This window comes from Oncorhynchus gorbuscha, linkage group LG04, assembly GCF_021184085.1.
Source record: "Oncorhynchus gorbuscha isolate QuinsamMale2020 ecotype Even-year linkage group LG04, OgorEven_v1.0, whole genome shotgun sequence".
NCBI lineage: Eukaryota > Metazoa > Chordata > Actinopteri > Salmoniformes > Salmonidae > Oncorhynchus > Oncorhynchus gorbuscha.
In genome coordinates, this window is record NC_060176.1 from 60,634,717 (window position 1) to 60,660,376 (window position 25,660).

The window sequence follows — 25,660 nt, forward strand, 5'->3', positions numbered from 1 at the left end:
ATAGAACCTTCACCGGCTATAGTGGACAGATGAGAGGAATGTGGGGTATTGGAGCTCAAACAAGGCATGAGGAAGCAGAATATCAATGTATTGATACTGTTACTGTCTTTTTCAATCTTGTGCATCTGTTCCACTCCCTCTCTAGACAGTCGGACAGGAGGCAGGCAGTTAATTTCTTTCATGTCACAAACATCAAACAGTAATAACATGCAAGCCTTGGGATTAGATGCTGTATTGGCATGGTGACTCAGGGCATCAGAGGGACCAAACCAGACAAGTAATGGAATTCAACCCTGCAATATGGAGAGGATCTCTCCCTCTGTCAATAACAACAGAACCCCCCCCCCCCCCAAATCACAGACAGGTGTGTCTCACCAGTGGGAGGGGACCACCACACATTTGATTAAATTCTGGCTAGAAATTTGATGAGGCATAGTCTCACACTAATTAACAGCCAATTCTTACATTTTAATTTTACATTTTGTTCTAACAAACTTTATCAAACCATAGCATTAGGGTGTCTCATCAACAAAACGCCAGACTGATCTACAGTGCATGGATGGATGTTCTCAAGATGTTCTAGCCGTGTCTGAATCCTGGTATGGAAGCCCACCAAAAGTTCTGAAATGTTCATCCCTAACTACATTTTCAGACAAGATAGAATGGCCAAAGGGGCGGTGTTGCAATCTACTGCAAAGATAGCCTGCAGAGTTCTGTCCTACTATCCAGGTCTGTACCCAAACAATTTGAACTTCTACTTTTAAAAATCTGCCTCTCTAAAAACAAGTCTCTCACTGTTGCCGCCTGCTATAGACCACCCTCTGCCCCCAGCTGTGCTCTGGACACCATATGTGAACTGATTGCCCCCCATCTATCTTCAGAGCTCGTACTGCTAGGCGACCTAAACTGGAACATGCTTAACACCCCAGCCATCCTACAATCTAAGCTTGATGCCCTCAATCTCACACAAATTATCAATGAACCTACCAGGTACCACCCCAAAGCCGTAAACACGGGCACCCTCATAGATATCATCCTAACCAACTTGCCCTCTAAATACACCTCTGCTGTTGTCAACCAAGATCTCAGCGATCATTGCCTGCATCCGTAATGGGTGCAGGCAAATCCAGATAGGTGATGTTCTGAAAGAGCTGCAAAACTTGGACCCCTACAAATCAGCCGGGCCAGACAATCTGGACCCTCTCTTTCTAAAATTATCTGCCAGAATTGTTGCCACCCCTCTTTCGTGTCGTCTGGGATTCCCAAAGATTGGAAAGCAGCTGCGATCACCCCTCTCTTCAAAGGGGGGGACACTCTTGACCCAAACTGCTACAGACTTATATCTATCCTACCCTAACTTTCTAAGGTCTTTGAAAGCCAAGTCAACAAACAGATTACTGACCATTTCAAATCCCACCATACCTTCTCCGCTATGCAATCTGGTTTCAGAGCTGGTCATGGGTGCACCTCAGCCACGCTCAAGGTCCTAAACGATATCTTAACTGCCATCGATAAGAAACAATACTGTGCAGCCGTATTCATTGACCTGGCCAAGGCTTTCGACTCGGTCAATCACCACATCCTCATCGGCAGACTCGACGGCCTTGGTTCCTCAAATGATTGCCTCGCCTGGTTCACCAACTACTTCTCTGAGTTCAGTGTGTCAAATCGGAGGGTCTGTCCGGGCCTCTGGCAATCTCTATGGGGGTGCCACAGGGTTCAATTCTTGGACCGACTCTCTTCTCTGTATACATCAATGATGTCGCTCTTGCTGCTGGTGAGTCTCTGATCCACCTCTACTTCCAGACTCATATCAAACATCCCCAATCCAAAGTTAAATCTAGAATTGGCATTCCTATTTCGCAACAAAGACTCCTTCACTCACACTGCCAAACATACCCTTGTAAAACTGACCATCCTACCAATCCTCGACTTCGAAGATGTCATTTACAAAATAGCCTCTAATACCCTACTCAATAAATTGGATGCAGTCTATCACAGTGCCATCCGTTTTGTCACCAAAGCCCTATATACTACCCACCACTGCGACCTGTACGCTCTCGTTGGCTGGCCCTCGCTTCATACTCGTCGCCAAACCCACTGGCTCCAGGTCATCTACAAGACCCTGCTAGGTAAAGTCCCCCCTTATCTCAGCTTGCTGGTCACCATAGCATCTCCCACCTGCAGCACACGCTCCAGCAGGTATATCTCTCTGGTCACCCCCAAAACCAATTCTTCCTTTGGCCACCTCTCCTTCCAGTTTTCGGCTGCCAATGATTGGAACTAACTACAAAACTCTGAAACTGGAAACACTTATCTCCCTCACTAGCTTTAAGCACCAGCTGTCAGAGCAGCTCACAGATTACTGCACCTGTACATAGCCCATCTATAATTTAGCCAAACAACTACCTCTTTCTCTACTGTATTTATTTAGCTTCTTTGCACCCCATTATTTCTATCTCTACTTTGCACATTCTTCCACTGCAAATCAAACATTCCAGTGTTTTACTTGGTATATTGTATTTACTTCGCCACCATGGCCTTTTTTGCCTTTACCTCCCTTATCTCACCTCACTTGCTCACATTGTATATAAACTTATTTTTATACTGTATTATTGACTGTGTTTTGTTTTACTCCATGTGTAACTCTGTGTTGTTGTATGTGTCAAACTGCTGTATGTGTCACACTCTGAGGTGTGTGAGGAAGGCAGGCTGGGAAGTTACTACAATGGACAATGTGATAGTGACAGGCCCGTTAGATTTGAGAAAAGCAGACGTTCACTTTATGAGTGACACAATGCTTAACTATTGCATACTACTCTCTAATGCAGTAGGGGAAGCAGACAGACAAGTCAAATAGGCGTGGGGAATAACACCCGAGGGGGGACATGACGTAGTGCCAGGACAGTGGGTGATGGTAAAAAAATATGTTAGACATTCTAGCCAAAATGGGAAGGTTCTTATCAAGTTTTGCTCATAACGAGGTCAGCAGTAAAAGTCCAGGGAACATCGCGATGGATACATCATTACAAGGTTGTCCATTTTGATGACACTGGGGATTAATTAGCAACCAGGGGCGAATCTCAGGTGAAGAAGCATAGTAAGATGATCAGAACCTGATAATCTTCTATGTTGTACACAGCAATTGTCATATTATGGATATCTAGGTGAAACGTCCAACTTTTTCCTGTAAATTGGGACATATTTAGTTAGGGAAATCTGTGAAATATCCATTTCTCTTGAAACCAGGACATGTTAGTTATTTTCACTTTTTTGTTTCCTTCTTTACAGGTTATAAGAATATATTGTCTGAAGCTGCAGTAATATCCCTTGACCCAAGGACTGTACCTGAAACGACACAAGATCACCGGTGAAGTGTTCATTAGAGAAGTCCTTATCAACCAGCGGAATGGAAGAAGAATTCCTCACTACCGGCAGACTGTCAGAACATAATCTCTAATAGTTCTCCATTTGGGACTGATACCAGTGTGGAAGAGCTGGTCACTTTTAAATGACTTGGTGAATGATTACCTTGTCTACAAGAAAATAATATTAAATCGTCCTATTGGGAATAATTTTTTGTGTGAGTTTCCTCCTAATACAGGATGTGGTAGGAATCGTAAGGGACATCATCATTACACCTGTTTAATACTTATTTCCTATAACTTTGTTTGAAATCAATTTCTTATTGTAAAAAGTAAAATAAGTAAAATATGCCCTTTGTGTTTTATAGAAATGCAATGTGTTTAATGAAAATTATTTTATGTTTAATGCTAATGTTTTTTTTTATCCATGTTTTCTAAAAATACATTTTAAGTATATATATATTTTTTAAATGGTCTAGCAGGGAGTGTAAAGAAGATTTCCAAGTTCTCATTGGTCCAAATTGTTTATACATTGAACCTGAAATAGGATACTTGGCCCAGTTTTATTGCAAGGAATTCTAATTGGTCAGCCACAGGCTAGGGCTGGGTTATAAAACTACATCCTGTCCCTTTGTTCTGAAGAGAGAATCACAGGAGAAAATCACTGAGGACAGGGGAGAAAGAACATCTACCTCCCCGCATGATTTGTCCTATTTGAATAAACCTATTTTCCTCCCCCGATTTGCGTTGGGGTCTGTGTTATTGAAGAGTAACATCAACTGCTAACATCATCAATCTACACACAACACCCCATGATGACAAAGCAAAAACAGGTTTTTAGACATTTTTGCAAATGTATTAAAAATAAATTACAGCCGCGAGTCTTCTTGGGTATGACGCTACAAGCTTGGCACACCTGTACTTAGGGAATTTCTCCCATTCTACTCTTCAGATCCTCTCAAGCTCTGACAGGTTGGATAGGGAGCATCGCTGGACAGCTAATTTCAGGTCTCTCCAGAGATGTTAGATCGGGTTCAAGTCCGGGCTCTGGCTGGGCCACTCAAGTACATTCAGAGACTTGTCCCAAAGCCACTCCTGTGTTGTATTGGCTGTGTGCTTAGGGTTATTGTCCTGTTGGAGTTGAACCTTCACCCCAGTCTGAGGTCCTGAGCGCTCTGAAACAGGTTGTCATCAAGGATCTCCATGTACTTTTCTCCATTCATCTTTCCCTCGATCCTGACCAGTCTCCCATTCCCTGAAAAACATCCCCACAACATGATGCTGCCACCACCATGCCTCACCGTAGGGATTGTGTAAGGTTTCTTCAAGAAGTGACACATTAGCCCAAAGAGTTCCATCTTGGTTTCATCAGTCTTTAGGTGCCTTTTGGCAAACTTCAAGCGGGCTGTCATGTGCCTTTTACTGAGGAGTGGCTTCCGTCTGGCCACTCTACCATAAAGGCCTGATTGGTGGAGTGCTGCAGAGATGGTTGTCCTTCTGGAAGGTTCTCCCATCTCCAGAAAGGAACTCTGGAGCTCTGTCAGAGTGACCATAGGGTTTTTGGTCACCTCCCGGTGGCCAGCTCTAGGAAGAATCTTGGTGGTTCCAAATTTCTTCCATTTAAGAATGATAGAGGCCACCGTGTTCTTGGGGACCTTCAATACTGAAGAAATGTTTTGGTACCCTTCCCCAGATCTGTGCAAAAAATAAAAATGTAACGTTTTTTGCTTTGTCATTATGGGGTAGTGTGTGTAGAATGATGAGGGGGAAACAAACAATTTAATCAATTTTAGAATAAGGCTGTAATGTAACAAAATGTGGAAAAAGTCAAGGGGTCTGAATACTTTCCGAATGCACTGTAAATCTACATTAAATACATAGCCAAAGTCATTGTCTATTTTTATCCCACTTAATTAAAACATGTGGTTTTCACAAAATACGGACAATGTGATAGTGACAGGCACGTTAGATTTGAGAAAAGCAGACGTTCACTTTATGGTATTGCTACACTCTATGGTGGTAGAGTGTAGCAATTACAACTGATGTGCCCCAGGCCTGTAGTAAGTGCAGTCTCATGACGTAACTGGCTGCTTTTGGCGTCTCTTATCTTGGCTCTCTGCAAGGACAGTTAATGTATTAGGACGTAACTAATCAATACTGGCCCTCACTTTACAACATGTACTGTAGTAGAGTGTGTCTGTTTGAGGATGAGTGGCAAAATAAACATGATGGTTACTCAAAAGCCTACTCAAATAAAATCTCAAATAATATTGGTGTATTGAATGTAATAGTCTCTCAGTCCATACCAATTCATAAATTATTCCTTGGATCAAAAACCCTATCAGGTTCCTTCTCGATCACCCCAAGCCTATCATACAACCCCTAACCATCACCCCAAAGCCTATCAAACAACCCCTAACCATCACCCCAAAGCCTATCAAACAACCCCTAACCATCACCCCAAAGCCCATCAAACAACCCCTAACCATCTGGGACTGGCCTACAATCATATAGGACATTCACAGTCAGTCTACTAGCTACCCCAATAGTCCCCAAACCAAACACCTACCTTCCTCCTGAAGACCGAGAATGCCTGGCCACAGGCCTTACATACAAGGCTGGGGCTCCCTGAGGTTGTGGGCGGGTATGTGGAGTATCCAGCGCTGGGGGCAAACCGGAAGGGTCCAGCACTGGCTCCGAACCCGGGCTGCTGGCCTCTCACTGCCCCTGTGCCCATGACTTCATTCAGCAGACCACAGCATGAAGCCCACATGGACGAGGCCCCTGCCTGGCGAACACAAAACACAGACAGCAGTTTTCAGACTGCAGAGCTCCACAGATGTGTGAAGGGGTCTCCCCTTCCTCTCCTTTAGCTGAGACCTATCTGTGCAACGCCACACAGCCTATAGTCATTTTCACAGTGATACCTACAAACGGATTGGCTAGGTTCTGCAATGTATTGCAACGGTTACTGCAAGTCTGATAACATTTCCTAAAAATAGAGTGGTCATGGAAACACCGACTATTATACTATTATGCAGCCACATGAGAAACATCATGTTGTTATGGCTGAGGAAATTAAAAGCATAAGTTGAGAATGGCACAACAGAATAGACATGCCCAGGGATCGCATGCAGACCAGCCCTAATAGACCTACATCTTTCCCTAAATTGGATACTTTGTCTGCAGGGGAAAATTTGTGAGAAAGCAAAAGGCATGTAGTGGAGAAATGATTAACGTATCAGATAAACTAACCTCGATGAGTGGCTAGAAATTCTAACTCCATATCTGTTCCCTGGAAATATCAATGTTTCCGAACTAGGCTCTATCAACTGACCATTGCATATTATAATGGTCTCTGTTACATGAACAATAGTACAGTCGTGGCCAAAGGTTTTGAGAATGACACAAATGTTCATTTTCACAAAGTCTGCTGCCTCAGTTTGTATGATGGCAATTTGCATATACTCCAGAATGTTATGAAGAGTGAAGAGATGAATTGCAATTATTTGCAAAGTCCCTCTTTGCCATGTCAATGAACTGAATCCCCCAAAAACATTTCCGCTGCATTTCAGCCCTGCCACAAAAGGACCAACTGATATCATGTCAGTGATTCTCTCATTTACATGTATGAGTGTTGACAAGGACAAGGCTGGAGATCACTATGTCATGCTAATTGAGTTTGAATAACAGACTGGAAGCTTCAAAAGGAGGGTGGTGCTTAGGATCATTGTTCTTCCTCTGTTAATCATGGTTATCTGCAAGGAAACACGTGCCGTCATCATTGCTTTGCACAAAAAGGGCTTCACAGACGAGGATATTGCTGCCTGTAAGATTGCACCTAAATCAACCATTTATTGGATCATCAAGAACTTCAAGGAGAGCGGTTCAATTGTTGTGAAGAAGGCTTCAGGGCGCCCAAGAATGTCCAGCAAGCGCCAGGACTGTCTTCTAAAGTTGATTCAGCTGCAGGATCCGGGCAGCACCAGTACAGAGCTTGCTCAGGAATGGCAGCAGCCAGGTGTGAGCGCATCTGCACGCTCAGTGAGGCAAAGACTTTTGGAGGATGGCCTGGTGTCAAGAAGGGCTGCAAAGAAGCCACTTCTCTCCAGGAAAAACATCAGGGACAGACTGATATTCTGCAAAAGGTACAGGGATTGGACTGCTGAGGACTGAGGTAAAGTCATTTTCTCTGATGAATCCCCTTTCCGATTGTTTGGGGCATCCAGAAAAAAGCTTGTCCAGAGAAGACAAGGTGAGCGCTACCATCAGTCCTGTGTCATGCCAACAGTAAAGCATCCTGAGACCATTCATGTGTGGGGTTGCTTCTCAGCCAAGGGAGTGGACTCACTCACAATTTTGAAAAAACACAACCATGAATAAAGAATGGTACCAACACATCCTCCGAGAGCAACTTCTCCCAACCATCCAGGAACAGTTTGGTGACAAACAATGCCTTTTCCAGCATGATTGAGCACCTTGCCATAAGGCAAAAGTGATAACTAAGTGGCTCGAGGAACAAAACATCGATATTTTGGGTCCATTGCCAGGAAACTCCCCAGACCTTAATCCCATTGAGAACTTGTGGTCAATCGTCAAGAGGCGGGTGGACAAACAAAAACGCACAAATTCTGACAAACTCCAAGCATTGATTATGCAAGAATGGGCTGCCATCAGTCAGTATGTGGCCCAGAAGTTAATTGACAGCATGCCAGGGTGGATTGCAGAGGTCTTGAATAAGAAGGGTCAACACTGCAAATATTGACTCTTTGTATCAACTTCATGTCATTGTCAACAAAGGCCTTTGAAACTTATGAAATTGTAATTATACTTCAGTATTCCCTAGTAACATCTGACAAAAATATCTAGACACTGAAGCAGCAAACTTTGTGAAAAGATATATCTGTGCCATTCTCAAAACTTTTCGCCACAACTGTACTATGCGGTAGTAAAAAAATTACAATCAATAAAAAAACAAAAAAAGGAATATGACCAAAAGTGGACACCTGCTCTCATTCCAAAATCATGGGCATCAATATGGAGTTGGTCCCATTTGCTGCTATAATAGCCTCCACTCTTCTGGGAAGGCTTTCCACTAGATGTTGGAATATTGCTGCGGAGACTTGCCTCCATTCAGCCACAAGAGCATTAAGTGAGGTCAGGCACTGATGTTGGGCGATTAGGCCTGGCTCGCAGTCAGCGTTCCAATTCATCCCAAAGGTGTCCAATGGGGTTGAGGTCAGTGCTTTGTGCAAGCCAGTCAAGTTCTTCCACACCGATTTCAACAAACCATTTCTCTATGGACCTCGCTTTGTGCACGGAGCATTGTCATGCTGAAACAGGAAAGGGCCTTCCCAAACTGTTGCCACAATGTTGGAAGCATAGAATCATCTAGAATGTCATTGTATGCAGTAGCTTTAAGATTTCCCTTCACTGAAACTAAGAGACCTAGCCCGAAACATGAAAAACAGCCCCAGATCATTATTGCTCCTCCACCAAACTTTACAGTTGGCACTATGCTTTGGGGCAGGTAGCGTTCTTCTGGCAACCGCCAAACCCAGATTCGTCCGTCAAACTGCCAGATGGTGAAGCGTGATTCATCACACCAGAGAATGCGCATCCACTGCTCCAGAGTCCAATGGCGGCAAGCTTTACACCACAGCAGCCGACTCTTGGCATTGTGCATGGAGATCTTAGGCTTGTGTGCGGCTGCTCTGTCATGGAAATCCATTTCATGAAGCTCCCGACGAACAGTTATTGTGCTGACGCTGCTTCCAGAGGCAGTTTGGAACTCGGTAGTGAGTGTTGCAACTGAGGACCGAAGATTTTTACACGCTACAAGCTTCAGCACTCGGCGGTCCCATTCTGTGAGCTTGTGTTGCCTACCACCTCACGTTTGAGCCGTTGTTGCTCATAGACATTTCTACTTCACAATAACAGCACATACAGTTGTCCGAGGCAGCTCTAGCAGGGCAGAATTTTTACAAACTGACTTGTTGGAAAGGTGGCATCCTATGACAGTGCCAAGCTGAAAGTTACAGAGCTCTTCCATTCTACTGCTAATATTTGTCTATGGAGATTGCATGGCTGTGTGCTTGATTGTATACACCTGTCAGCAATGGGTGTGGCTGATATAACCAAACCCACTAATTTGATTTTGTATATATTAGTGTAGTTACTCAGGCAACAGGTCAATTGCTATATTATGATTGTTACTAATGTTCTAATAACATTGCATTTTCTGCTCTCAAGTTGTTAGTCTAAATGCAAGTCTGTATTAACTTATTTAATGGATGTGTTGCCAGGGTGTTTCTCTTGAAGATGCAGTTTCTGTTATGCAGGTGAATGAGGACCCAAAAGCGACTTGGCGAAAACAGAGTTTTTAATCCAGTAAAGAAACTTTACAAAACAAAAGGCATAATACTACTCGTAAAGACGAGAACAGACTGGAGACTTGATCAAGAACTGCAGGTTGCCTCGGGAAGGCACTTGAACCTAGCAGACTCAGACACCTGCTCACCACGCAGCATCTGAGGGAAACACGACACGACAGGGCAATACATAGACACAGCACGGTGAATATTAGACAAGGATCCGACCGGGCAGGAACGGAAAACAAGGAGAGAAATAGGGACTCTAATCAGGGAAAAGGATCGGGAACAGGTGTGGGAAGACTAAATGATTGATTAGGGGAATAGGAACAGCTGGGAGCAGGAACGGAACGATAGAGAGAAGAGAGAGCGAGAGAGTGAGAGAGGGAGGGGGAGAGAGAGGATAGAAAGAGGGAAAGAACCTAATAAGACCAGCAGAGGGAAACGAATAGAAGGGGAAGCACAGGGACAAGACATGATAATCAATGACAAAACATGACAGTACCCCCCACTCACCGAGCGCCTCCTGGAAGGTTCGCACTCGAGGAGGAACCCTGGCGGCAACGGAGGAAATCATCAATAAGCGAACGGTCCAGCACGTCCTGAGACGGAACCCAACTCCTCTCCTCAGGACCGATAACCCTCCCAATCCACTGAAGAATTGGTGACCCTTCCCCAGAACGCATGTCCATGATCTTACGTACCTTTGTAAATAGGTGCGCTCTCGACAAGGACGGGAGGGGGAGGGAAGACAACGGGGTGCAAAGAAAGGGCTTGACACAGGAGACATGGAAGACAGGATGGACGCGACGAAGATGTCGCGGAAGAAGCACTCGCACAGCGACAGGATTGACGACCTGGGAGACACGGAACGGACCAATGAACCGCGGAGTCAATTACGAAAGCTGTCGTAAGAGGAAGGTTGCGAGTGGAAAGCCACACTCTCTGGCCGCAACAATACCTTGGACTCTTAATCCTGCGTTTATTGGCGGCTCTCACAGTCTGTGCCCTGTAACGGCAAAGTGCAGACCTCACCCTCCTCCAGGTGCGCTCACAACGTCTGGACAAACGCTGAGCGGAGGGAACGCTGGACTTGGCAAGCTGGGATGAGAACAGAGGAGGCTGGTAACCCAGACTACTCTGAAACGGAGATAACCCGGTAGCAGACGATGGAAGCGAGAGTTGTGAGCTATTCTGCCCAGGGGAGCTGTTCTGCCCAAGACGCAGAGTTTCTGAAAGAAAGGCTGCGTAGTATGCGACCAATCGTCTGATTGGCCCTCTCTGCTTGACCGTTAGACTGGGGATGAAACCCGGAAGAGAGACTGACGGACGCACCAATCAAACGACAGAACTCCCTCCAAAACTGTGACGTGAATTGCGGGCCTCTGTCTGAAACGGCGTCTAACGGGAGGCCATGAATTCTGAACACATTCTCGATGATGATTTGTGCCGTCTCCTTAGCGGAAGGAAGTTTAGCGAGGGGAATGAAATGTGCCGCCTTAGAGAACCTATCGACAACCGTAAGAATCACAGTCTTCCCCGCAGACAAAGGCAGACCGGTAATGAAGTCTAGGGCGATGTGAGACCATGGTCGAGAAGGAATGGGGAGCGGTCTGAGACGACCGGCAGGAGGAGAGTTACCCGACTTAGTCTGCGCGCAGTCCGAACAAGCAGCCACGAAACGGCGCGTGTCACGCTCCTGAGTCGGCCACCAAAAGCGCTGGCGAATAGACGCAAGAGTGCCTCGAACACCGGGATGACCAGCTAACTTGGCAGAGTGAGCCCACTGAAGAACAGCCAGACGAGTGGAAACAGGAACGAAAAGGAGGTTACTGGGACAAGCGAGCTCCACAGATGTGTGCGTGAGTGCTTGCTTAACCTGTCTTTCAATTCCCAGACTGTTAACCCGACAACACGCCCATAAGGAAGAATCCCTCCTACAAACGGGATCAGTAGAAGCCACAGAAGAACTAAACAGACGGGATAAGGCATCAGGCTTGGTGTTTTTGCTACCCGGACGGTAAGAAATCACAAACTCGAAACGAGCATGAAAAACAACGCCCAACGAGCTTGAGAAACATTAAGTCGTTATGGCTGAACGGATGTACTCAAGGTTCTTATGGTCTGTCCAAATGACAAACAGGAACGGTAGCCATCCAACCACTGTCGCCATTCAGCCTAGGGCTAAGCGGATGGCGAGCAGTTCTTTACCCTAAATCATAGTTGCGCTGCAGATGGGAAAGGCGATGAGAAAAATAAGCGCAAGGATGAACCTTAACGTCAGACTGGAAGCGCTGGGATAGAATGGCTCCCAATTCTAACTCTGAAGCTGTTCAACCTCGACAATGAATTGTCTAGTGACGTCAGGCTCTAGTAACTGAGGATTGGAGCGGATTATAATGTTCTTTTAGAAGATCAAAAGCTACAGTGGGCGGAACCGGACCACTTAAAACACGTCTTGACAGAAGTAAGAGCTGTGAGAGGAGCAGCAACTTGACCGAAATTGCAATGAAACGCCATAGAAATTAGCGAAACCTAAAAGCGATGCAACTCGACACGTGACCTTGGAACGGGCCAATCACTGACAGCTTGGACCTTAGCGGAATCCATCTGAATGCCTTCAGCGGAAATAACGGAACCGAGAAAAGGAACGGAGGAGACATGAAAGAGCACTTCTCAGCCTTTACATGTGAGACAATTCTCTAAAAGGCGCTGTAGAACACGTATGTGCATGAACATGAATCTCGAGTGACGGTGAAAAAATCAGGATATCGAAGATAGACAAAAACAAAGATGTTCAGCATGTCTCTCAGAACATCATTAACTAATGCCTGAAAAACAGCTGGCGTCATTATTGCTTTGACCAAACGGCAGAACCCGGTACTCAAAATGCCCTAACGGAGTGTTAAACCTTTTCAACTCATTTATCTGATGCATCAAGAGATGGTAAGCGTTAGAAGGTCCAACTTAGTAAGAGCACCTGGCTCCCTGCAGAATCTCGAAGGCTGATGACATAAGGGGAAGCGGATAACGATTCTTAACCGTTATGTCATTCAGCCCTCGATAATCCACGCAGGGGCGCAGAGTACCGTCCTTGTTCTTAACAAAAAGAACCCCGCCCGGCCGGAGAGGAAGAAGGCACTATGGTACCTGGTGTCAAGAGACACAGATAAATAATCCTCGAGAGCCTTACGTTCAGGGAGCCGACAGAGAGTATAGTCTGCCCCGAGGAGGGAGTGGTCCCCTGAGGAAGGAGATCAATACTACAATCATACGATTGGTGAGGAGGAAAAAGTTGGCCAGGACCGACTGAAGACCGTGCGCAGATCATGATATTCCTCCGGCACTCCTGTCAAATCAGCCAGGTTCCTCCTGAGAAGTGGGGACAGAAGAAATGGGAGGGATGGCAGACATTAAACACTTCACATGACAAGAAACGTTCCAGGATAGGATAGAATTACTAGACCAATTAATAGAAGGATTATGACATACTAGCCAGGGATGACCCAAAACAACAGGTGTAAAAGGTGAACGAAAATCAAAAGAAATAGTCTCACTGTGGTTACCAGATACAGTGAGAGTTAAAGGTACTGTCTCAAATCTGATACTGGGAAGATGACTACCATCTAAGGCAAACATGGGCTCCAGGCTTGTCTAACTGTCTGAAAGGAATGTCATGTTTCAGCCCATGCTTCGCCCATGAAACAACCCTCAGCCCCAGAGTCAATCAAGGCACTGCATGTAGCACCCGGTCAACCGGTCCAGCGTAGATGGACCGACATAGTAGTGTCAGGATCTAGATGAAGAGACCTGAGTAGTATGCTCACCAGTAGCCCTCCGCTACTGATGAGCTCTGGCCTTTTACTGGACATGAATTGACAAAATGTCCATCAAATCACTGAATAGAGGCACAGGCGGTTGGTGATCCTCCGTTCCCTCTCCTTGGTCGAGATGTGAATACCTCCCAGCTGCATGGGCTCAGTCTCTGAGCCAGAGGAGGGAGATGGTTGCGATGCGGAGCAGGAAACACCGTTGACGCGAGCTCTCTTCCACGAGCTTGGTGACGAAGATCTACCCGTCGTTCTATGCGGATGGCGAGAGCAATCAAAGAGTCCACACTGGAAGGAACCTCCCGAGAGAGAATCTCATCCTTGACCACTGCGTGGAGTCCCTCCAGAAAACGAGCGGCAGCGCCGGCTCGTTCCACTCACTAGAGGCAGCAAGAGTGCGAAACTCTATAGAGTAATCCGTTATGGATCGATCACCTTGGCATAGGGAAGCCAGGGCCCTAGAAGCCTCCCCACCAAAAAAAACTGAACGGTCAAAAACCCGAATCATCTCCTCTTTAAAGTTCTGGTAATTGTTAGAACAATCAGCCCTTGCCTCCCAGATAGCTGTGCCCCACTCTCGAGCCCGGCCAGTAAGGAGTGAAATGATCTAATGTCAACCCGAGCTCTTTCTCGCTAGAGTATGTGTTGGGTTGGAGAGAGAACACAATATCACACTGGGTGAGAAAGGAGCGGCACTCCGTGGGCTGCCCGGAGTAGCAAGGTGGGTTATTAACCCTAGGTTCCGGAGGCTCGGCAGGCCAAGAAGTAACAGGTGGCACGAGACGAAGACTCTGGAACTGTCCAGAGAGGTCGGAAACCTGAGCGGCCAGGTTCTCCACGGCATGGCGAGCAGCAGACTATTCCTGCTCGTGTCTGCCGAGCATGGCTCCTTGGATCTCGACGGCAGTGTTACGAGCATCTGTAGTCGCTGGGTCCATTCCTTGGTCGGATCCTTCTGTTATGCAGGTGAATGAGGACCCAAAAGCGACTTGGCGAAAACAGAGTTTTTAATCCAGTAAGATACTTAACAAAACAAAAGGCATAATACTACTCGTAAAGACGAGAACAGACTGGAGACTAGATCAAGAACTGCAGGTTGCCTCGGGAAGGCACTTGAACCTAGCAGACTCAGACACCTGCTCACCACGCAGCATCTGAGGGAAACACGACACTACAGGGCAATACATAGACACAGCACGGTGAATATTAGACAAGGGGATCCGACCGGGCAGGAACGGAAAACAAGGAGAGAAATAGGGACTCTAATCAGGGAAAAGGATCGGGAACAGGTGTGGGAAGACTAAATGATTGATTAGGGGAATAGGAACAGCTGGGAGCAGGAACGGAACGATAGAGAGAAGAGAGAGCGAGAGAGTGAGAGAGGGAGGGGGAGAGAGAGGGATAGAAAGAGGGAAAGAACCTAATAAGACCAGCAGAGGGAAACGAATAGAAGGGGAAGCACAGGGACAAGACATGATAATCAATGACAAAACATGACAGTTTCTCCTGGTACATTGACCTGTATCTGCATTGAGTCCCCTGCTGATCTAGTTCTACCAATAATCATTCATTCATATCAGCAAACTGCCTCAGTTGTCTCTCAGTTTGAGATTGTATTATGATGAAATTAAATACAGTACTTGTTCAATAATCTTTACTAATACATATTGATTGAAGAGAGATAGTACAACAATTACAAAATTGCATTAGGTGGGCAACAATGTGATGATTGTTTTTGAACATTATAACTCCAACTATAAACTTGGCTAAACATAATTTGATAGATGCACACACACACACACACACACAGACACACACACGTTCATGTTTTTAAATGTATGTAAATTGTGAAGTCTTTTGTCTGTAATGTTTTTTTCATCATATGTCGGACCCCAGTAAGACTAGCTGTCGCCATTGGCGTCAGCTAATGGGGATCCTAATAAATCAAGTCAAAATTATGCCCAATGAATGAACTTCATGATTTCTACAGATGTGCAACCAAACAGCCTACAGACAATGGTAACATACATTAAACAAATAGAATCATTCATTGACAGGAAGCGTGCTTCCTAGGGGGGAGGATTTGAATTATGCTATAAATATCCATTCAAATCACAAATATCAGTCACAAGCAAGGAAAGATTTCAATCAATCTGCTGTGCTTTCACAAAGCTGGCTACAACTAGCAGTAGGTACAGATGCAAAACATCAAGCTACCCTTGGTCTTGGGGGCAATCTTAAATAGTACTGATATTGCAAATTAATGCCGGTTAATGAGAATTTCCTAGATGAGTAGATAGTGTAATCTAGCTAGCTCTTACAGATAGAAAATAAAAATCTAGCTAATAGTAGCTAGCTAACCTTATTTCGGCATCATTGTAACTTAGCTAGCTACAGTGCCTTCTGAAAGTATTCATACCCCTTGTTGTCCACATTTTGTTGTGTTGCAGCTTGAATTCAAAATTAATTAAATATATGTTTTTAAATCTCACCCATCCTCACACAATACCCATTATTGACAAAGTGAAGAAAAAAATGTACACGTTTTTGCAAATGTATTGAAAATGAAATACAGAAATATCTCATTAACATAAGTATTCACACCTCTGAGTCAATACTTTATAGAAACACCTTTGGCAGTGTTTACAGCTGAGAGTCTTTCTGGGTAAGTCTCTAAGAGCTTTTCACATCTGGATTGTGCAACACTTGACCATTATTCTTTTCAAAATTATTTAATCTCTGTTAAATTTGTTGTTGATTATTGCTATAGAACTATTTTCATGTTTGTCATAGATTTTCAAGTAGATATAAATAAAAACTGTAACTAGGCCACTCAGAAACATTCAATGTCATCATGGTAAGCAAATCTCATTATGGTAAGTAATATCTGGCCTTGTGTTTAGGTTATTGTCCTGCTGAAAGGTGCATTTGTCTCCCAGTGTCTTTTAGAAAGGAGTTTTCATCTGGGATTTTGCCTGTCATTTAAGTTAGTATTCTGGAGTAACTACAATGTTGCTGATACATCCTCAGTTTTCTCCTATCACAGCCATTAAACTCTGTTTTAAATTCACCATTGGGCTCATTGTGAAACCCTGAGCCGGAAACTGAGTTAGGAAGGACGCCTGTATATTTGTAGTGACTGGGTGTATTAATACGCCATCTAAAGTGCAAATAATAACTTCAACATACTCAAAGGAATAGGTGTCCTACTTTGTGAGGCGTTGGAAAACATCCCTGGTCTTTGTGGTTGAATCTGTGTTTGAAATTCACTGCTCGACTGAGGGACCTTTTACAGATAACTGTATGTGTAGGGTACAGAGATGAGGTAGTCATTCAAAAACCATGCTGAACACTATTATTGCACACAGAGTGAGTTCATGCAACTTATTATGTGACTTGTTTAACCTATGTTCACTCCTTAACTTATGTATGCTTGCCATAACAAATAGTTTGAATACTTACTAACTTAAGACATTTCATCTTTTAATTTTTTATTAAAAATTATCGAAAAACATAATTCCACTTCGACATTATTGGGTTTTGTGTGTTGGCCAGTGACACAAATTTCAATTTAATACATTTTAAATTCATGCTGTAACATAAAATGTGTAAAAAGGACAAGTGATGTGATACTTTATTTAGGCACTGTACATACTGACAGTACAGTAGCTGGCAATAACGCTGCATTAGCTAGCCAAGAGCTAGAGATGATTGAGCTCAGATCATTCAACATAGCTAGCTAGCTATATCTATCTGGGTAGATAGCTAGACCTAGCTAGCTAGCTAACACATTTGCTGACAGTCAACTAGCTTGGCAGCAATCACCTATTGGTTATTGAGGAAAGTATCATTTCAACTACAAATAATTGTGAAATAATTGTACCTTCATAGCAACTCCGAGTTGTGGAATGTGTGGCAATAAATGGATAGTCTGACCATTGCAAAAACTCAGGAACCCTCACTTCATGTACATCTTCCTTGTTTCCACCAGCATTTAGAGCATTAAACTAGACAGCGAGAGTAATTTGATGGACATAAATTCCACCAATTGAATCGAAGTCTCGTGCAGCATTATCCATAATGTCCAATCACAATTTTAAGGGCGTTAACTTTACTGCTGCTGTTCACTGCTATCCACCATTGTACGTTTGACTAATTTAGCAGACGACGTACAGTAGCGATTAAGGTTAGCGATTAAGGTTAAGTGCCTTGCTCAAGGGCACATCGATAGCTAGTCGGCTCGGGGATTCGAACCATAACCGCTAAGCTACCTAAAATTTGTGCTCGTTTAGTAGAGAGCCGATTTAAACTTGATTTGTGTAGGTATGTCTTCTTCACATCCAATTGTCGACAGATTTTCATGCACATATTCTCAAATCCGCATAAAAACAATATGCACATTTTCTCATCAGAAATTTGTTTCCATCAAATGTAATTTTGCTGTTACATTTTCATGTACCAAATCAAAATATCTCCACCGTCATTTCTTGCATAACTAATTGTACCACAACAAAAATATCCCGTCATGTCCAATAGTGTACAACTGCAGGCCGCAATTAGGGGCGTTTCTGCATGTGGGCATCAAGCATGAACAGTGTCCTTCGCTCCCAACTGCCAAACACCTGCCCTCACTTCGTTTCATCCAACCATACATCCATTAGGTCTTCCACCCCTGTATCCTTACTTTATTTATCTATACAGTCATAACATTGTTTTAACAGCTTTATCGTGATTAAGAAATGAATGTATTTTCGAAGTAAAGGATAAAGTTTTTTTTTAAACTTAAATTTGGCTTAAATTGTATTTTTAGGGGGTTGATCAGCTTTAATATTGCATATAAATTGTGGCTTCTATCAATGTAATGTCTGCATAATTTCCAAACCCGCAAAAATATATACTTTTTGTAAATATATCTATATAAAATATATACTTTTAAAATGTATGTATGTATTTTCCTTTATTATTTCCCCTAACTCGACCCTAATTGGAGTAAACTAATGGACAACGACACTTCCAGCTTATACATACTATATACATTTTACAGACAATATGTTTTACAGTAGTTATCTTTTGTTTGTTTTTAGTCTATCCTTCAGCTCCACCAACCCCTCCCATTCATATATAGCTGAACAAATCCAATCAAATGTTATTGGTCACATACACGTGTTTAGCAGATGTTATTGCAAGTGTAGCGAAATTCTTGTGCTTCTAGTTCCTACATTGCAGCAATATCTAACAAGTAATATCGAACAATTTCACAACAAATACCTAATACACACAAATCTAAGTAAATGAATGGAATTAAAAATATATACATATATGGATGAGCAAAGTCAGAGCGGCATAGACTAAGATACAGAAGATAGTTTAGAATACAGTATTAGAGCGTCGGACCAGTAACCAAAAGTTGCTCTATCGAATCCCTGAGCCGACAAGGGAAAAATCTGTTGTTCTGCTCCTGAACAAGGCAGTTAACCCACTGTTCCCTGGTAGGCTGTAATTGTAACTAAGAATTTGTTCTTAGCTGACTTGCCTAGTTAAATAAAGTTACAAAATAAAAAATAAATAAATAATACAATGTGTAATGCAAGATATGTAAACATTATTAAAGTGACATTAATAAAACACCATCCAGTTTTAATGTATATTTGCCATATATTGTGATGTTTCACAAAAGTTCCGAACCTTCCTTTCTCATAGTTTCGACAGAATGTAAATTAAAGATAAATATGCTTTCTACTAAACATATTATTAGATTATTGATCCAGGTACAGTAAATGTTCTAATTCTTCAGCCGTAGCTGAACCTGCGAACCTTCTAACGTTTTTGAATTTATTTTAAACTTCAACAGGTTCATATACTGTGGTATTCTAGTAGGATAGTTTATAAAAGTGTGGTAGGCTAGTCTGCGTGTAGTTATTTGTGATGTGATCTAAGAAACCCACAATCCAAAGTAATACAGTTGATAGTGTAGTCTATCAAACGAATCAGACCAATTATTTTACTAAATGTAACTTTGACTATATTTAACTGCTTGAAAAAAACTTCTACCACTACCAGAGAAATACTTAAAATACTTATTTATTTTCTATTTTTTCTCTATTTTTTCTCTCTCTGCATTGTTGGGAAGGACCCGTAAGTAAGCATTTCACTATTATTTGACACTTGTTGTTTATGAAGCATGTGACTAATACAATATCATTTGAATAATCTGTAATCGACTCTACAGTATGTACTGATATTTAGGGGCGTGGCCATATTGCACGTCACTAGATAGGGACAGAAAAAGGGCAGGGTGTTTGTTGCGTTAGATAGATCAGTATGGTTATTTTTTTGTTTATTACTTTTTAGTTGTTGTTGGAAGAAAAAAATTAAGCATAATATAAGGGAGTTATAGTCCAATATAGTAGATGGCAGCAATGGAACATTTATTGGATGCCAACCGCCGTTCAAACTCATCGTAGAAGTTCAAATTCATACAAGTACTACTGTCAATAATGCCATATGTTGCAGACTTTAAAATTGCTCACTACAGTATAAGATAGTTAGCCAGTCTCTCAAGTTGTTCACTAACAAGCAAGGAAATCAGTCTAGCTAGCTAACGTTAACTAGCTACAGGACCTTGTTAACATGGTTTGCGAACTGCTGCATGTTTTTCTTGATTATTTGGCTTCATACAACGTTGTTGAAAAGTAACTATAATATTTAGAAGCCAACTTAGCTAGTTACCTTTTCAATTTAAACAATGTCAAGCGTACATGAAAGTTTGTATTTCAACCCAATGATGACCAATGGGGTGGTCCATGCTAATGTGTTTGGCATCAAAGATTGGGTGACTCCGTACATCTCCGTTCTGGCCTACTGTACGAGATGACCACGTCAAAAACAATTGCTCTTCAGGAAAGAAGGCGCTTGAACAAACTCATCCTGCCTCTACATCAGGTTGGAATATCTTATTGTTCACCTTTACAGATTCTACTTTCCACTGTAAATTGCTTGCTTTTCTTCATCAAAGGTTTAGTCTATGTATTAGGGTCGAGACTTGACTCATGGCCAATTCCTGAATACTGGAAGAATTTTGTCCTCAAACAGAATATGCTGTGAAACTCCAGTATGGATGAGTCCTCGATTCAACTGCAGTTACCTAGGCCTGTAATGTAAGAGGTCAGTGCTGCATGTCACCCTCCCCACTCCTTTCAGTGCTATTGATTCTGAGGCGTTTAAGACCAGTGTTATTGGCAAGTACACATCATTTGATCCAAAGGTCAGATCAAATGAACACTGTGTCTAGTTAGAGAGCACTGCTATATGAATTTCATTTGAATTTATGGGACAGATTGTAGGATTGCTCGCTGAATGCTTGTCTCTCATCATGACTGTGTCCTCTATGTTTTTAGGTCTGTTCATGAGACACATGCTCCTGGCCTACAAGCTGCCCTTCAAACAGGTGTACAAACTGTACAACACCCTGCAGCACTACTACCACAGTCATTACGCCCAGCCTGGTGATGACCAGGTGGGGCTGCCTGCCCTGACTGCAGATGACTCTGACATGGACCTCACCAGCACAGAGGACACTGTAGGGGAGAGGATGGAGGAGGAGCTGGATACAGCACCACTGCATGAGTTATTAAAAGTAGAGGTGGTAGTAGAGGGGAGTACTGTGTCATCTGTGCTTATCCTTTGCAGTTTGCATATTTCTCATTTACCCTATTTGAGACCTTGAAGTCTCCCCTACGCTGCCCTCAACCTGGCACAACTGCACTGTCGCTTTGGTCACTAGTGAGTAGTGATGGGCATAGATATGGAAAGTCTGTATCAATATCAGTTGCAATTTATGTATGCAGTATTGATTCATGTCAAAATGAAAATCAACTCCAACTCTTGACTCAGTCAACAGGCTGACCTGGCTCTACACGAGGCAATCCGCATCGCCCAGGAGTCCAATGATCACGTGTGCCTGCAGCACTGCCTGGTAGGAGATTTTATGTTTGTGTTATATGCCCAACATACAGTATTTACATAATGTGTAGTCAAGGTTGGTCAGTGTCTATTTCACATTCTCAGCACCAATACTGTACCTGTGTAATCATCCATGAATGTATTTGTTTCTTTCAGAGTTGGCTTTACACGCTGTAACAGATGAAAGGACCTGACAGCTCTGCGCTAACTGAAGAATCTGTGAAAATGGACGTCCACCTCTGTCTACTGGTAAGAATTTCATATGCCTGCAGATGAGACTGGAGCACTCCAGGTTTACTTACCGTTTTATGCAATAGCCTCTGTTTCCTGACTCTATGGCAGTTCAGTAGATCCAGGTGATTACTAACCCTCACATTACCACCAACCTCCTTACCAGTGCACCAAATCTGGAACCAACAAGACCCTGAACAGCTTCTACCCCCATGCCATAAGACTGCTAAATAGCTAATAAAATGTCTACCCAGATTACCGGCATTGACCCTTTTTTGCACTGACTCTGCTCCCACACACACTGGACTCTACTCACACATGCTTATACTGACATCCCAAGATACAAATACACACACACACGCTACATACGCCAACATGCATACTGATACCTGGGGCGGCAGGGTAGCCTAGTGGTTAGCAGCCGAAAGGTTGCAAGTTCAAATCCCGAGCTGATAGGGTACAAATCTGTCGTTCTGCCCCTGAACAGGCAGTTAACCCACTGTTCCTAGGCCGTCATTGAAAATAAGAATTTGTTCTTAACTGACGTGCCTAGTTAAATAAAGTTACAATTATTATTATTATTTTTTAAACTCACACACACTTTAACACTCATCACATACGCTGCTACTACTTCCTATTGTCTATCCTGTTGCCTAGTCATTTTATCCCTACCTATTTCTACATAGCTACCGCAATTATTTTGTACCCCTGACATGTTATTTTTACTCATTATTGTTATTTGTTGTTCACTGTGTAATAATTCCTCTTAACACTATTTTTCTGTAAATATATTTTTACATTTTTTTTAACTCTGTATTGTTGGAAAAGGACCCGTAAATAAGTATTTCACTGTTAAGTCTACACCTGTTGTTTATGAAGCATGTGACAAATAAAATAGTTTACAGAGGTGCTTTCCTTTCATTTGATTTTCTCTAAGTATTTGGCATATCTGGGCTTTCATTCCCTGGTCCAGCAGGGGGCGATCCAGGGCAAGACAGCCCATGAGCTCATTAATGCTCTGAAGGACACAGACATCCTGCAAAGTGCTGGAAGCACAGCCTGTCAGAGCTCATAGACATCAGCCTGGCTCAGACTTCATCCATATGGATGATGTATGGCAAGAGGTGGGTCTCCTTAACTCATTCTGACATTCCCTGACATAAAGAGTCCACACTAAAAATAAAAGCTTCAAACTGCAATGAATTTAATATAAAATAACAAAACCTGGTTGTCACTCACATATTTGGCAGCAATGTGAACCACAATTCCCTCTGCCACCTGGCTGAGCTGCATGCTGAACAGATACTGTAGTTAGTACACCACTTCCCACCTCTTGTCTCTGGCTCCACCTCTTATTTGTCTTCTGTCCCATCTCCCTCAGGGCTGATTCACAAGCATTAATGTGATCCAGGAGATGTGCACTGGTACTGACTGTGAGTGAAACTTGTTTTAGCTCCTGTCCCTCTCTCCCTCCAGGGCCTGTATGGGGCTGTGTCCCCATCTCACCCAACATGCCAAGGTGAGGCAATCTGAACTCCTACTCATCTCTATCCATCAACTTTAGACTTGATTCCCCCCCGAGCATGCGCCTAATCTATTTCCATACGCACTGTTCATGACACAAACTGTTCACACCCCTCTTGTTGGTGAAGAGAAGTTTGCCGGTTTAAAGCTTATTTCCTGAAATTCTGTCATGGGGTGTAAAGAAAACTGTGCACATTTTCTTGCAATTCTATGCATTTTGCCATGTCTACTGTGTATTCATGTGATATTTGAGTCACAAACAAATTACAGCAATATCTATGGGGTAAAAAATTTAAAAAGAAAAAGAATAACATTAGTTGACCTGGGCTAGTTGATCTGGACATTTCTGACAAGTTATAAATAGCTCTTTAAGGTATAGAATGACTGACATGACGAGGAAAACTGATGATGCACTACCCAATTTTGAAATTGCACCTTGTACATTCTACTATTACAACTTTCAAGAGTAAGTTTAAAACCATGCTGAGTCCCCCCCTCAGTCCCACAGTTTGGGAACCACTGTTCTAGTTAACTGTATGTACAGGTACTGCCAAAATAAGGGAAACACTGGAGTAAATTAGGGTTCTGGCGGCTCTTATGTTACTCACAGCCATTCTGAGTGATCACCTTTTAACCTATGGTGAATCCATTCTATACTGATTGGAGTGGTCTCTTCCAGGATGACAATGCCCCCATCCACAGGGCACGAGTGGTCAATGAATGGTTTGATGAGCATGAAAACTATGTAAACCATATGCATGGCTGTCTGTCATCACAACCTAATTGAACACTTATAGGAGATTCTGGAGCGGCACCCGAGTTCTCCACGACCATCAACAAACACCAAATGATGGAATTTATTGTCAAAGAATGGTGACACATCCTTCAATAGAGTTCCAGACTCTAGTAGATTCTATGCCAAGGTGCATTGAAGCTGCTGGCTGGTCGTGGTGCCCAACACCCTGTTAAGACACTTTATGTTGGTGTTTCCTTTATTTTGGCAGTTTACCTGTGTATGTGTTGTGTTAACAGGAAAGCGCTGAACCGGACCACTAAAGCGTACAGTATCCTGCAGAGGCTGCAGCTGTACTGTGAGAAGACCAAGTACTCAGAGATGAGCATCAGGTGGGCCAGGACACTAAATAAAAACACCAGACCTCATCTGTCGATGGAGTCCTAGAATGTTGTTTGAATATGTGTTTATCAATTTGTCAAAGCTACAGTATTTGTTTGGCTAAGGGTTGTGTGGCTGTGTTTTTATATTTGTGTGTGTGCCTTGTGCAGGGTGATGCTGGCCATTGCAGAGTTGCATTGAGAGTCGTCAGGTGTTGCCACAGCCCTTTGCTCTCTTGCTGCAGGCCCTGGCCAGACAGCACCATCTACATGCCCTGGTCTCTGACTATCCTGCACCTGGCCTTCACTCAGGTCAACACACGCAATATGTAAGCCTGGTATGCTTGGTGTATACACACATATTCTCAGATATACAAATCTTTAATCTCTTGACCTTAGATGGAACTGTATACTGTATGCAAAGTATACTCCCACATGTAGGCAAAACAAGACAATTCATACTGGGTTATATTTAAAAACTCCATCAATAGTTTGTGTTGTTTTCTGTCTCCCTGTCCAGTTGATACTGGGAGTGCTGGAACAGACTCTGTGTGTCCTTTATTATCCCATCCTGGCCCATGAGCAGTCATGGATAAGGGAAGAGCTCTGCTGCTGCCAGCCCGCTGTCAGGTGGCCACTGCTGGGTCCCAGCCCAGTGGTCAGAGGCATGGAGGTACCACACATCCCCAACAGCAAAGCTTCATATCACTTTCTCAAAGAATTGTACATGTTTGTTGGTGGTTAGGAGGACTTTATCATTTGAGTACACATAGGAGTCTTTCCGCATTGTATTTTCACTACAATTTTGGATATTTACACAACACAAACGTCTGATTCCCTGTTGTCTCCCTCCAGGTCTGGGCCTGGCTATGCAGACTCTGGTTGAGGCTGTAGCCTACTTCTCCATGCTGGACTGTAAGGGGCGTCTGTGGGACATCCACTACCTGCAGGCCCGACTGCACCACATCCTGGGCCAAACCCCCCCAATGCGACAAATGTGCCAAGCTGTTCCACCTGCTGGAACTGCAGGCGCCGGGGGCAACCGTCGCCATGCGACTCTGAACAGCCATCACCACCCTAACACAGACCGGTACATATACTGGTGTACTCTGTCTTTGTCATGAACTTCACATTTCATGCTATCTTTTGTTTCAAATTGCTGCATTAGTAGAGAAACAACTGGTTTAGGCACTCCCAATTTTACCTTGCAAACGTGTATCATTTTTATACAATATAAAGATCAAACTTCAAGTCTCTAATCTTA

At 43.3% G+C, this 25,660-nt stretch overlaps 1 protein-coding gene and 1 pseudogene across 6 annotated transcripts in view; one reads left to right on the forward strand and one right to left on the reverse strand.

Moving 5' to 3' along the window:
* Positions 1 to 17,979, reverse strand: part of LOC124034395 (E3 ubiquitin-protein ligase RNF34-like) — a 35,730-nt gene extending 17,751 nt beyond the window's left edge. For 3 of the 6 annotated variants that reach the window (XR_006838566.1, XR_006838567.1, XR_006838565.1), the window contains exons 1-2: positions 17,450 to 17,979; positions 5,935 to 6,153 (exon numbers count right to left, since the gene is read on the reverse strand). Coding sequence is in view for 3 of the 6 variants with exons in the window: in XM_046347537.1 (XP_046203493.1) it covers positions 5,935 to 6,153; positions 17,450 to 17,455 (225 nt within the window). In the remaining 3 variants the exon portion in view is untranslated. Of the gene's footprint in view, positions 1 to 4,666; positions 4,784 to 5,934; positions 6,154 to 17,449 lie in introns of those variants that run through there. The other 3 variants (XM_046347537.1, XM_046347538.1, XM_046347539.1) reach the window with 3 other exon arrangements.
* A 2,371-nt stretch (positions 17,980 to 20,350) lies between these two features.
* LOC124033020 lies at positions 20,351 to 25,660 on the forward strand (annotated as a pseudogene).